The sequence below is a fragment of the Lutra lutra genome, chromosome 16, assembly GCF_902655055.1.
Source record: "Lutra lutra chromosome 16, mLutLut1.2, whole genome shotgun sequence".
NCBI classification, from domain to species: domain Eukaryota; kingdom Metazoa; phylum Chordata; class Mammalia; order Carnivora; family Mustelidae; genus Lutra; species Lutra lutra.
In genome coordinates, this window is record NC_062293.1 from 15,262,244 (window position 1) to 15,276,215 (window position 13,972).

At 41.2% G+C, this 13,972-nt stretch overlaps 1 protein-coding gene across 9 annotated transcripts in view; it reads right to left on the minus strand.

Annotated features, from left to right (window-relative positions):
* The window catches only part of TANC2 (tetratricopeptide repeat, ankyrin repeat and coiled-coil containing 2), a 375,400-nt gene that overhangs the window by 20,541 nt on the left and 340,887 nt on the right, over positions 1 to 13,972 (minus strand). For all 9 annotated transcript variants that reach the window (XM_047706886.1, XM_047706885.1, XM_047706884.1 and 6 more), the window contains 2 exons: positions 8,801 to 8,986; positions 6,380 to 6,473 (listed from right to left, as the gene is read on the minus strand). In XM_047706886.1, coding sequence (XP_047562842.1) covers positions 6,380 to 6,473; positions 8,801 to 8,986 — 280 coding nt within the window. The remainder of the gene's footprint in view (positions 1 to 6,379; positions 6,474 to 8,800; positions 8,987 to 13,972) is intronic.

Below are 13,972 nucleotides of genomic sequence, written 5' to 3' on the forward strand. Positions count from 1 at the left end.
CGCATCGCATCGGGGCTTCCTGCTCAGCAGGGAGCCTGCTTCCCCCTCTCTCTCTGCCTGCCTCTCTGCCTACTTGTGATCTCTGTCAAATAAATAAATAAAATCTTTTAAAAAAACTGCTATAGTGACTACAAGGGACACAACAGGGAGAAACTTAAACCTTCTTTTTGTGTTACTGTCCGTTTATGATCTCTGAGAGAGTGGAGATTCATGAGTGCCACTTTCATTCTCTGAGCACTGTGTCAATAGCAGCAAGAGGGATCTGGAGATAGATTTTCCTACTAAGTCCATATTTGAATATATATATATATATATATATATATTTTTTTTTTTTTTTTTTTTTTTCATTTGACCATGGCGTCTCAAATGCATAGGCTCAGGGTTTTAAAGAATGGAGGAGGGTGGAGAGGACGGTAAACACTATTAGGAGGTGGCAGGAATTATGTTTTTTAAAGAAAGAGGATAGAGAACTTATTCTCAAACTGACTTGGACACCCGAGGTGGTGGCCAGGAAGTCCTTCCTTGATCATGGCCTCCTACTCCAATGGCAACTAAAAAAAGACAGTATTTCGCAAGCACAGATAATATTCCAGTTTGCAATGTTGGTATCTAATCAGGAAGACAACTGAAATTCAAATCAAATGGTCACTTGAAGTTTTTTTCATTCAAGTGCAACTGGTGGCATTTTGTCTTTGGGCTTTGTCAAACACAACTGATTCATATGCAAAGTCAAACTACCTGTAATTTCCACTAAGCTAAGCCTCCAAGTAATCTTTTCTTTCCTCAAGTATAAGAAGAATTTATGAAGGGAAATGTGACAGTTTTAGAAGATATATTTACTCAAACTAGATGTATCTGTCTTGTCTTAGGTGTATTTTCAGTTTTATTTTGGAATTCTTAACATTGGCATTTCTGTCCCATTCCTCACAGGAGGGCAGAGGTTTATCTGAGGTGAGGATCATTTCCAAGCCCTCAGTGAGTGAGTATAGGTACTGATGGGTATGATTATTTACTTGACAAAGAAGTTTTGTGTCTTGTTCCTTACATCAAAGAGATCTTTGGCAACTTTCCATTTCTTTCTTTCTTTAAAATTAACATTATGATGTATTATTTGTTTCAGGGGTTATATTTCTTTTTTTATTTTTAAGATTTTATTTATTTATCTGAGAGAGACAGAACACAAGTTGGGGGGAGGGGGAAGGGACAGAGGGAGAATGAGACTCCCCACTGAGCAGGGAGCCCCATAGGAGGCTTCATCCCAGGACCCTGGGATCATGACCTGAGCCGAAGGCAGACGCTTAACCGACAGAGCCACCCTGGCACCCCAAGAACCCAACTTCACCATTCTAATAGTTCAGAAAAAAAAAAAACCAAAACTTTAATTCTTGGGTCAGAACACAAGAGTAGCTTAAGAACTTGACTGGAAATCATGTTGTACACCTTAGTTTACACATGTATATATAAACGAGCTCTCAGTAAAGCTGGAACAGAAATAACTTGACTGGGGTAGACACTCATTAGGAACCATAAGAATCATCTTGTTGGTACATGAAACAAAGGATTTATAGAATTTCTAACTCTTACTTTCTGATTCCATTTAAAGTAGCTATGCCCAAACCTCCCTTTTAATGCCCTGAGTATGGGGGTGGGGGTAGGGGAATTTGTGAATTTGTGAAAATTCCTTTCACAAAAGAATTGTAGCCTGCTGGAGAAAATATAGACAGTATTTCAGAATCAAACCTTTCGCCAATGATGCCAGTTCACAGAACACTGCTGAAAACTTACAACCAGTTCCCATCTTGAAAGCTGAAACCTCTACTGTTCACTCTAACCTGGAGTTACATTGCTCTGGCTGGCGCATTTCAACTTGCTGGATAACACATTTATATGAGAGGGAATGTTCCATTTGGCTGTTTTCTTTGTTGTATCATCTCTGTTGCTTAAGTCATGATGTAATTTGGTAGGAATCTCCAGCTGATAGCTGGACACGGTCATTAACACAGCTGGCCAATTTCATCTCAGAACAACACGCTATGCATAATGGGATTTGTACTTTTCAAAATCCAAGAGCAAAAAACTGCTTTGGCTGAATTTTATGTAAGTCTTATCAAAAACTGTTAAAACTTTTTGAAAGAAAGAAGATTAAGGTAAAGTGGGTTCTGTAAAATAGCAAACCAATTCTTAGAGCAAACAGAGCAGTTTGGAGGAAATCTCTTCCCAAGAGACCAGTAACAGAATTTGTTCCCTAGCTTGTCAGCAGCTGATGAGATTATCTGACATAAATGGCCCTTTTTCAAAGCAAAATATCTAAGGAGTCTGAAGAGGCAGACAGGATGCAGCTCAGAGTTGGGGCAATAGCCAAAGTCTGCTTGGATGGGATGGGGACACTAAACAGAATGCAGCAAAGCAAATGGTTCTGTTTATCTATTTTCAACTGTGAGAGAGTATAGCACAGACAGGTCATGCAAGACCAATGAGAGAGGTGGTTGGGGAGGCATAAACTAATCACTGCTATCTAAAACATTAACTAAATATGTTTTGAACTATTTGTCAGACACTGTCTCTGCTCTCAAGGAACTCAAGGTTGAGTAAGGATAACAGACAAATAAAAATGACATTACTATCCAGTGTATAAGTTGTATGGAGGTAACACAGAGGAAGAAGCATCTGAGAAGGTCTTCCAGAAGAGATGATCATCTGAGCTAGATGCTTAAAGAGAAACAGAAAACTGAGAGGCATGCCAGGCACAGGAAGAGCAGGTACAAAGGCCCTGAGGTGGGAGACAACAAGTTTATTGTTATTGGAGTTACCAGTGAAGCCAGGCAATAGATAAGGCTAGAGATCATGACTGGTCTTCTTGGGCTCCACTAAACAACTTCACTAATGGTACAGGTGGTCAGTAAATGGTGGTAAGCAGGAAAGTGACATCAATAGATTGTGGCTCACAAAGATCACTCTGGCAGAAGTCACAAGGGAGATGAATCATGAAAGGGTGACAAGAAAATCAGTGAGAAGGTGGTTGCAATAAATTAGGCAAAGGATGATAAGAGCATGAGTTATGGGTATCTTGTTTATTTTGTGAACTCTTGCTTCTTTTGGGTCATAGGATAGTTCAGGCGCTCCAGAGATGTTAGAAGATTTTTAATGCTGGTCCTGGTCTAAGCTCATAAGACAGGGAAGAAGAGGGAGTAGTGAACAACCTTGTCACCTTAATTGCTTTTCTTCTGTACTATTCCATAAGAAGTCTATGGGATGGGAGGGGGCCAGCCAGATGGTGGAGGCTGGTTGTAGGCAGATGCTCTCTGGAAGAATAAGGAGGCTGCAAAAGGAGGACAAAAGCAACCAGGATATTCTAGTGACCTGCTTTTATAAAATCTGCTCTGTAAAAATTATATTTTGATTATTATTTCTTTATATGCTAAGATAAATTTCATTGATTCTAAGATGTGCTTTTTTCCCTTCACATTTTTTTAATTGTGTTATGTTAGTCACCATACAGTACATCATTAGTTTTTGATGTAGTGTTTCATGATCATTTGCATATAACACCCAGTGCTCCATGCAATCTGTGCCCTCTTTAATACCCTTCACATTTTAACATCTCTAAAACTGGGATGCATCTTGTGATTTCTGTGATAATAAAGAACTGTGTCAATTTAATAGGTGAAGGCTTCCTTTTTTTTTTGGTAGTGGTACATACATTAATGACTATATAGTTTCCTATAGTTAGAAGTGTCTTAGATTTGATATAGTAAGGGATGCAGATTTGATTTGATGCAGAAATCACTTGATTTTCCTTAGGTAAAAATTGTGTTGTTTAGACCAGGGCTGTAGGTATGAGACCCAACCAGCAGGCTGCAGGTCATAGACCTTCATTCTCTACATAAGGACATGTTTAAGATTTTGCCATTGGAGAAAACATTACAATTCACTGGGTCATTATACATTTTAAATGATTATGTGCTATAAGGTAGAAAGGAACATGTATATTTATTAAATCTATCACTATAGATAGAAAAGCAACTATGAGTTGCTATATAGATATCTTCTATATAGATAGAAAAGCAACTCATAGTTGCTTTTTTATATTAGTGAGGAGGGATTAGTGAGGAGGGATAATGTCTTGCATAGCACAGACCCTTATTTCCTAGAAATTTTCCTGAAGCCAAATAACTATTTACAGATCTATACATTGTATTACAGATGCATTTCATTCTAGCACTATTTAGATAGCATTTTATGTTTATAATCCTGAAATTATTTCATGTATGTATCAAGTTAAACACAATCCAATTGTGATTATAAGCTAACTCACATAAAGCTTTGATTTTTTTTACAATCTTGAGATATGGTAAATATTTAAATAAATAAATGTAACAAACTTTGTTGTACATGTTAAAGGGAGATATTTTAAAAAGTCCTGAGGCAATAAAATTTTATCCTTTTTTTTTTCTTTTTTAAAGAGGAGGATGAAGAGAGAAAGAGAAAGAGAGAAGTGCAGAGGAAGAGGGAGAGAACCCCAAGCAGGCTCCATGCTCTGTGCACAGCTGACACAGGGCTCAGTCTCACAACCCTGAGATCATGACCTGAGCTGAAATAAAGAGTTCAACGTCTAACTGACTGAACCACCCAGGCTCCCCCATACATAAAGTTTTATTCTAATAAGAAACTCATATCAATAAAAATAAGTCTTCCACTTAGTTCACTCTCTTCTTGAACATTTTTAAGAAATTCTTTCAAGTACAGCACTAGAATGTGTTTGATATTCATCACTATGATTGTTAACCTTATAATTCCCATCTATTATCCTTATCAGGCCATACTTTTTTCTGCCCTCCCCTGGGGTTCCATGTGTACGGCTGTCATCAGGAGCCAGTTGGGAGGTTCAGTGACACTGTGCTGGGCAAGGCTGTGCTGATGGGAACGGTAAAGCACCATGTCCCTTCTGCAGCTCTCAGTCACAATATACATGCTCCAGGACGGCTGGCGTCCCGGTCAATCCCTTCCTCTCAGGCCATCCTCTGGCTTCCTGCGGGTTAGAGTCCCAGAGATGGCAGCTGTTTCCAGCTGCACATTTTCCTTTAATCTGTTATGGGCTCTTAAGCTGCAGCTGCCTGGCATCTGTTCCCTTTTGGCTCTTACAGAGGGAGGGATTGTTGGAGAAGCAAATTCCCGAGCTTTGGACCATTCTACATGATGTTGAAGAAGCCATGAAACCTACCTATGCTATTTGCCATGAATGGAGACATCATAACTTGATAGGTCGGGATCAATTTTAAATGAATTCAAGTGCCTCCTTTATCTTTAGTAACACTCTTGACTCTAACTAAAACACACACTCTCTTTAAGAAAATATTCCCCCGGGGCGCCTGGGTAGCTCAGTGGGTTAAGCCTCTGCCTTCAGCTCAGGTCATGATCCCAGGGTCCTGGGATCGAGCCCCGCATCGGGCTCTCTGCTCCGCAGGGAGCCTGCCTCCACCTCTCTCTCTCTACCTGCCTCTCTGCCTACTTGTGATCTCTGTCTGTCAAATAAATAAATAATTAAAAAAAAAAAAAAAGAAAGAAAGAAAATATTCCCCCTACATTGGCCATCTCAGTATTGGTCTTCTTCTCCTGGCAAATGTGACACATATCTGTGGTGCCTCCACAGCTTTCAGTGCCCTGGTTTCATAACAACTCATAAAAGGTTATTAATGTTTCTCCAGATGTTCCAGTTTAGACTTGGGGGAAAGACAACCACCATTTCCTGCAAAGGCCACAAGGAAGAGGCTTCTGTTTGTGTAGTAAGTACCAAGCAATACAGACATCTCTTGGCTACAGATCAAGAGGGACTGCATGGGGCTGTGCCTTAGAGGGCGGGACCTTCATTTTGCATTCAGAGAGCAACTTTACTCCGAATGTATAGTTTAGCCATGTCAGATACCATTCTGTCATGCTAACACCTGGTTAAGCCAGAGGTGTGGATAAAAATTTAACCTCCTGGATTACAACTGCAGGTAGAGTTCTTTTGATGGGAGAAAAATTTATCCTAACTGCTACAAGAATCCCATAAAAGAAGAGAAAGGCCACAACTATTTACTGCTCTGGTTTGGCACATTGTAAGGAAACTTTCAGTCTTCTAAAAATATTTGGAAACAAGAGCAGACTAAAGTTTTGGTTGAAAGACGACACTGGTCTTTGGAGAGTCCAAAGGGAAAGAGGACTGGAAGAAGGACACTGTTTGACTTTTTACTTTGGCTGAATCAATCTCCAGTACAAAAGCCATACAGTGGAGACTGCCAAAGGTATGTGGAGGAAAAATCAGGGTGTGAGATGCCGAATATCTTCACACAAACACAACACGTTACTGAGAAAAGGGGGTAATGTCCATGAGAAGTACCTGTCTCTCCCCAGAGACTGTCAAAACTGTTGATCTGTGCTCGCTCTACTTCTTCTTCATCTTTTTCTGGAAGATCAAGTAGGTAGGAGACAATCTGAAATGAGAAGTTGTGTCAGTTCAAACTTCAGGTGGGAAACTATGCTACAGGCTCTAGCCTGTGAGGTCTGAAAGATGCCTGGATGACCCAAGCGTGATGCAAGCTCTTGCATACAGAAGGAAACAGAACCGACTATCCCAGCAAAGAAACCCAAAGCATTTGGTGGACACTTCTTTTATCAGGTAGAGTTTATACGTTTCTCTTGAACACAACTCACTTACACAGTGTGTGACTTTAAAAAAATTATTTATTCCTCACATTTAAGGTAAAGAAGCAACCCCTCATCCTCCAGTAAAAATACCAATAAATAAAGAGAGAAAAAAAGGGGCGCCTGGGTGGCTCAGTTGGTTAAGCAGTTGCCTTCGGCTCAGGTCATAATCCCAGGGTCCTGGGATCGAGCCCCGCATCTGGCTCCCTGCTCGGCAGGGAGTCTGCTTCTCCCTCTGCTCCTCCTCCTACTCCTGATCTCTCTCTCAAATAAATAAAAATCTTTAAAAGAAAATAAAGAGAAAAAAGATAAGCAATCAATAAAAACCAGAAAACAAATATGAAGAAAATGTAGGACCTGTGTTTCAGCAGAGTAGAGCAATGATCTCTTTTCTGCTTGGAAGTACAAGGACTACTTTGGGGATAATAAAGGGAGAACGACTACTAACATAAAAGGAAAGTGACAGCTCTGTTTCTGGGAATTTGCCTGTAGAGAGAGTTTAACAACCTACAGATACTAAAAATTCCAGTTTTACTTAATATTCCCTTGGTGATGTATCAGGTCAGCTGTCAGGACAGCTGGACACCAAGGCATTCCCGTGCAGTGATGAGCCAGTGTGTTGTGGGCCATGAAAGCAGAGCATTACATGTGCAGAGATTTTGTAAGCTGGTTCTTTGATGAAGATGTTTATTAAAAATTAAATAACAAATAAATTATATTAAAAACAAAGTTTAAAAGTATAAAATCTCATGACTTCTTATTTACTACATTTGACATTATCTGTGCTCTTGAGGTGATTTATGTGTATTGTATCGTGTGGTGGAAATCCACACTACAGTGTGTGCTCCTGCGCCTCTCTTCACATAATCTGTGTTGAGTGATGTCACAATGGCAGCTCTGTGGCAAGTGTCAGGGGAGCATTTACACCTTGGCAATTGGCAAACATTATAAATCAAGATTTGATTTAGTGCTTACGCCCAAAGAGACTCCAGTTTTTGTATGAGGGTGAGAAGTAGTTTAACATAGATCACATAACAGATTTAATGACAAGAAAATTATTGGGAAAAGAGCAAAAGAGATCATCTATAAATGATTGCTGATTGCAACCACAGGTTGGCTTCAGATGTGAATTTCACAAAAATTAAGCATTCTTCAATGTATATTTTATATTTGTAAACTGTATGCTACATGTTCTTCATTATAAGTAAAATTTTTTTAAGAAGATTTTATTTATTTATTTGAGATAGAGCACAAGCAGGGGAGTGGCCGAGGGAGAGGGAGAAGCAGACTCCCTGCCGAGCAGGAAGCCCAACATGCGGGTTGATCCCAGGACCCTAGGATCACGACCCAAGCCAAGGACAGGTGCATAACCGACTGAGCCACCTAGGTGCCCCCGTATCAGTAAAATTTATACCAATTTTAAGTATGTATGCGCACACACACATACTTCTGTTACACTACACAACCCTCCCAGAACTGGATGTTCAACATTTCCTAGCAGTTATCAATTCCATACATTCGTTACTGTATTATTACTATGATTAGTAAAAAAGTTGGCAAAAATACAATTTGTACAGTGTTTCACAGCTTACAAACCACCTTTCATACTGGCTGAGTAAAAAAGAATATATTAGACTAATTTTACTGATGGGAAACAAAAGTTCTAAGAGATTAGGTAAACCACCCAAGGTCCAGAGCAAATGAGTAGCAAACTGGGACTCAAACCTGGTCCTTCTGAGATTTCAAATATTGTACTCTTCCCATTCCATACCATCTACTCATGTGAGTACAGGTCAATAAATAATCCCTAGGAGCCTAGTGTCACTGCCTGTTAAATAAGGGTGGCAAAATGGGGAAGGAATTGGACTTGATGATTTCCAAAGTGCTTTTCCAGTCTCATGTTGTGTCATAATTTTAGATATGCTGGTATTTGAGAATTAAAGTGTTTCATGGAATTCAGTCTCGATTCCTCAAAACCAGTGACCAAAATGCTAATTCACATTAATTAGATAGGTAATTTTGTAATAATGCAACCCCTTGCCCCATTTCCTAGGTCCTTTAATACATAGCCTGAAAAAAACCTAAAAACCCTAACCCTTACCACCTGCTTTCTTACCTCCGTGTACCCCATGCTGGCTGCGGCAATGAGGGCCTGCTGGATGGCATGGCTCTTCTTAAATACTCCTTGCTGCTGGCCGGCCATTGTCCAGTCACACTGAATCAAAAACTTGACAACCTCCAGGTGACCTCGGAGTGCAGCATGGACCAAGGCACACTGTCCATTCTTGTCCAAATGATCCACCTGAGGGGAAAAACAGAGAAATGGATGTGAACAAAGATTTGTGGCCACACTCCTAATCCAGTTACATTGGTCCACTGCACATGACTAGACTAGCAAGACTCATCCCTTCCCAAACCCTGAATCCATCTCTGAGAAAATCTAGAAAGTTCTCTCCTACTCAGGCTAGATCATTGCTGAGCTAAAACTCTGATAGATGTCCCTCAGGGGAGAACCTCTTTTCGTAAGGTCAGGCTTTTGTTTTCACAGAAAAAGGAACCAAAAAAACAAAACTGCCAGCTCCAGCTTTGTTTTCCTGAGGTACATTCTCCTTTGTCCTCGAATAGTTCTTTTCAGACCAAGATCTATCATGAAAGACTCACAGCTCTGCTGGCACCAAAAAAAACCACCAAAAACCAAAAAAACCCAAAAACCTGTCTTTGAAACCATGAAAGAGAAGAAAAACATTTTGAAGCTCAAATTTTTTGGTCTTCCAAAGAAGCAAAATATCTCATATCATGAATCATACTTTTGACCACCACGCTTTGGCGGAGGCTACTTTTTTCCTCCAATGGGAGGGAAGAATCTCAGATCTGGCCAAAATGGCTAGAGATCCTTGGAGTCTAATGCTAGACTATGTTCCAGTAGTGGCTTTTATGGTTGCAGGGTTGGTTGCTCGTTCAGGTTGAAAGAAGAGGCTGGTTAAGGCAGCCACAAGTTTCAACAGAAGAGTGGCCTTTTCTGGCGGGTAGACTTCCCGGGGTAGTTAGAGCACTGGAAACATAGAGCTGCATCTGGTTCACCCCCGCTTTATTTCCACCCAGCAATCTATTTAACGAATGTTTACTGAATGCCTACTTTGTGCAAGGTACCACATAGGATGAAAAGGTGAAAAGGGTAGTAAAATATAGATTCTGTTCTCAAGGACTTTCAAATAAGGTAGGGGAGATGTGACCAATACAACAGAAATCTATCCAACAAAGGATAAAGAATGTTGTAAGGAAAGTAAAAGTGCAATGAAACTGGAGAGAATTCCTAACTAGAATCAGGGACAGATTCTGAAGGAAAGGTGTTGGAGTCTAAATGTTTTTGTTCCACTGAAATTATTTGTTGGAATTCTCATCCCCAATGTAATGATATACCAAGCAGATAGGACGTTTGGGAAGTGGTGAGTATCCTACTATCATGCCCCGGGAGCTTGCTTTCCCTCCTCTACCACGGGAGAACATAGCAAGAAGGTGTGACTGTGCACCAGGAGGCTCTCACCAGATGCCCAATCTTCTGGCACCGTACTCTTGAGATGTAGCCTCACAACTGCAGGAAGTAAGTGCTGTCTACTGGCCACTCTGTCTATGGTATTTTGTTATAGCAGCCCAAACGGACTAAGAAAAGATCCATCTCACTTGGCTGAGATAGGAAACGATTAATTCTAGTTTTTGTAAAGGTAAGGTACATGGAGGGAAAGTTTAAATAACAAAGTTGAGAGGGTCTGAATGCCAGGCTAAGTGGTCTGAATTTTAATCAGGGGTAATGGAGAGTCATTGAGAATTTTCATGCTCATACTACATTTTCAAAAACTAAGGGGATGAATAAAAGGTGCTTTGGCTCCTTGGAAATGACTAATTCCTGGGCTGGGGCACTAATAGTAAATGATGAGTGTGGAAAATCTGGTAGTGCCAGAAAGTCCTGAAAACCTCATAAAATACTTAGCGGAGACTGGGAGGACACAGGAGCCAACGTGAAGGAGTTCCTAAAGGCCAAATCTTGGGCAATTTGAGCAACAAATAATACTGGCAATGGGTTACAGGTCCTACTATAAAGTAAATACAGGAATCCATAATGCTATAAACGAATAAACAAATACATATGTAGGGGAGAAGGGACTGCTCTTCCTTACATTAGAATTCTAATTAATAAATGTTGAAGGAATGAGGGGAACAGAAAAGTGCAAAAACAGCATAGCAATCATCGTTGCAGCAAGAATCTCCAATGGATCCTAAAAGCAGTGAACAAAAGCATGAGAAACAAGACATTGGCCTAGCCTCAAAGCATCTCCCTCAAAGATACTTCTTTTTTTTTTTTTTTTTTAAAGATTTTATTTATTTATTTGACAGACAGAAATCACAAGTAGGCAGAGAGGCAGGCAGAGAGAGAGAGGGAGAAGCAGGCTTCCTGCTGGGCAGAGAGCCCGACGCGGGGCTCGATCCCAGTACTCTGGGATCATGACCTGAGGTGAAGGCAGAGGCTTTAACCCACTGAGCCACCCAGGCGCCCCTCAAAGATACTTCTTAATTACAAAGGGAAAAACAGTAACTTGAGACCTGACAAACTTGGCAGACACAGTGTGACGCAGGTGACGGAGGTCAGCATCCCCGGGCAACAGGCTTCGCAACTTCACCCACCCCTCCCACGTGCTGCAGGAGGAAGGGGCCCAGCAGCACTTCTGTGGGAGTCTTGCTGAGAATATATAAACTCAATCTAACAGTGAGAAAATCTCAAAGTAAAACTGGAGAACATCCTACAAATAACTAGTTAATATTCTTCGGTATTTTGGTGCTGATGCCATGGGAGAGAGTGTGAGGATGGAGAAGACCAGAGGACAAAATCTCAGGGAACGGTGATATTAGGAGAGGGAAGAGAAAAAAGCAACCAGACAGGCAGGGAGAGAACCAGGACCACACTGCAAGCTCTAGGAAGCGTTGTGTCAATACTGCCAACACCATGGAGAGGTTTGGAGGGTGAGAAAGGAGAAAAAGTTACTTTATTTGGTGGTTGGCAGTTGTTTGTGGCTTTTGAGAAAGTAGCTTCAGTTGAATGCCAAGAGGTTAGGGGTTTTCTTTCTTTCTTTCTTTTTTTGAACATTTTATTTTATTTATTATTATTTTTTAAAGATTTTATTTATTTATTTGACAGAGAGAGATACAGTGAGAGAGGGGACAGAAGCAGGGGGAGTGGGAGAAGCAGGCTTCCCGCCGAGCAGGGAGCCCGATACGGGGCTCGATTCCAGGACCCTGGGATCATGACCTAAGCTGAAGGCAGATGCTTAATGACTGAGCCACTCAGGCACCCAACAACTGAGCCACCCAGGCGCTCCTAAAGATTTTATTTTTAAGTGATCTCCACACTGAACATGGGGCTTGAACTTATAACCCTGAGACAGCTGGGCGTGCCCACCCCCCATTTTTCTTAAAGAATATTATGTATTAGGCCCTGCAAGAGATGAAAAGAGACGTCATCTCTCTCACTCTTTTTTTTTTTTCTTAAAGATTTATTTATTTGAGAGAAGGAGCAAGAGAGAGCAGGGGGAGGGGCAAAAGGAGAGGGAAAGGGAGAAGGAGGAAGCAGACTCCTCACTGAGGCAACACAGGACTCAACCTCACAACTCTGAGATCATGACCTGAGCCAAAATCAAGAGTCGGAGGTTTAACTAAGCCACCCACGTGCCCCAAGACTTTATCTCTTTTTTAAAAGAATTTCTCACTTTTCCCATGGTGACCCCCATTAATCCTTTTTATGGATGAAAAGAGTGAGACTGAGAGGTTAAATGACTTGTCCATGCCCTTGGAGAAAGAAGTGTAAATGGAGGCTTTGACCAAGTTGTGTTTGATACCAAAGTTTATAATTTTAATGATTTAACTCCTCTTTCTCTCATGGAAGCCAGACTAAAAGTGGTTAAGGGGCAGTAAGAAAGCAGAGGTGGCACGTAGAGATGATTCTTGGGCTAGGACTGGCGGACACACAAGGGAAGAGATGGGATGGTAGCTTCTGGTTAGCAGCAGAGAGGGAAGCTGTTTTTTTGGGTATAGGAGACATTCATAGGTTTGTTGAGAATTTATTTTTTATTTTTATTTTTAAAGATTTACTTATTTATTTATTTGTCAGAGAGACAGAAAGCGAGAGAGCATGAGCACAAGCAGGGGGAGCGGCAGGCAGAGGGAGAAGCAGGTTTCCCGCTGAGCAGGGAGGCTGACTCGGGACTCCATCCCAGGACCCTAGGGGATCATGACCCAAGCTGCAGGCAGACGCTCAACCAACTAAGCCATCCAGGCAACCCAGTTTGTTGCGAATTTAGAAAAAGAGTGAAAAGAATTTTAAGAGAAGAGCAACATACAGAGATTAAAAAATACAGGTGGAGGCAAGTGCTTTGGAAAGGAAGGTAAACACTTCCTTCTCTGAGGCAGAAGTGAGGTGAGTGTCAGTAAGGATTAACAGAGTTTTGAGACAGAGGCACATGGAGATGAACTCAATCTTGGTAATGCAGGAGGCCAAGAGGTGTGAAAGGGTGTGGAGATGAATGCAAATGATTTCCATATCTGCTCTGAGGAAAATGACAGATGGTTAGACTGGTAACTGGGCAGTAGGAAAGGCTCAGTGAGACGAGAATATGAAATGACAGCAGTAGTAATAAGGCCCAGTTGTTCTTTTTAAAGAGATGTTCATTCAGATGAATAGGACATTACGGGTGGACAGTATAGGTCTGTGTCACAGAAGACACTCAAGGCTCAGGGATTTCACCGAGAGTCTCAGGTCCCAGGTCTCAAAAGTCTCAAGAGTCCTCCTTTCTTCCTTGGTAAGAACACTGGACACCTCAGAATGAGGTCACACATATTACTTATATTTCGTGCAAAACCACCGAAATCCTCAGTTTGTTTTCAAGACTGAAACAAAATGCCACAAGGCTACAATTTTCCCCAAAGGTTTGCACTGTTGAGATCAGCATTTTTCCTTTCACCAAAATTTTGAAATTGTATCAACAGCTCTTGAGATACTATAAAGCAAACACGTTTTCAGAAAGGTCTTCAGAGAATTAAAGTGCACTAGCAGAAACACTGCTGAGTGCCTCTGGTCAGTTTGAGGATCAACACAGAGAGTCATGTTCTCCTCATACCTTGAAGACACTGGTCTTCAAGGCTAGGCTGAGGGAGTCTGGCCTCTGTTCTTACCTCCACGGCGAACTTCTCTTCTCTACACATGAAAGGCTGTGGGCATGGTTCAGTTCCCCCTTCTCAA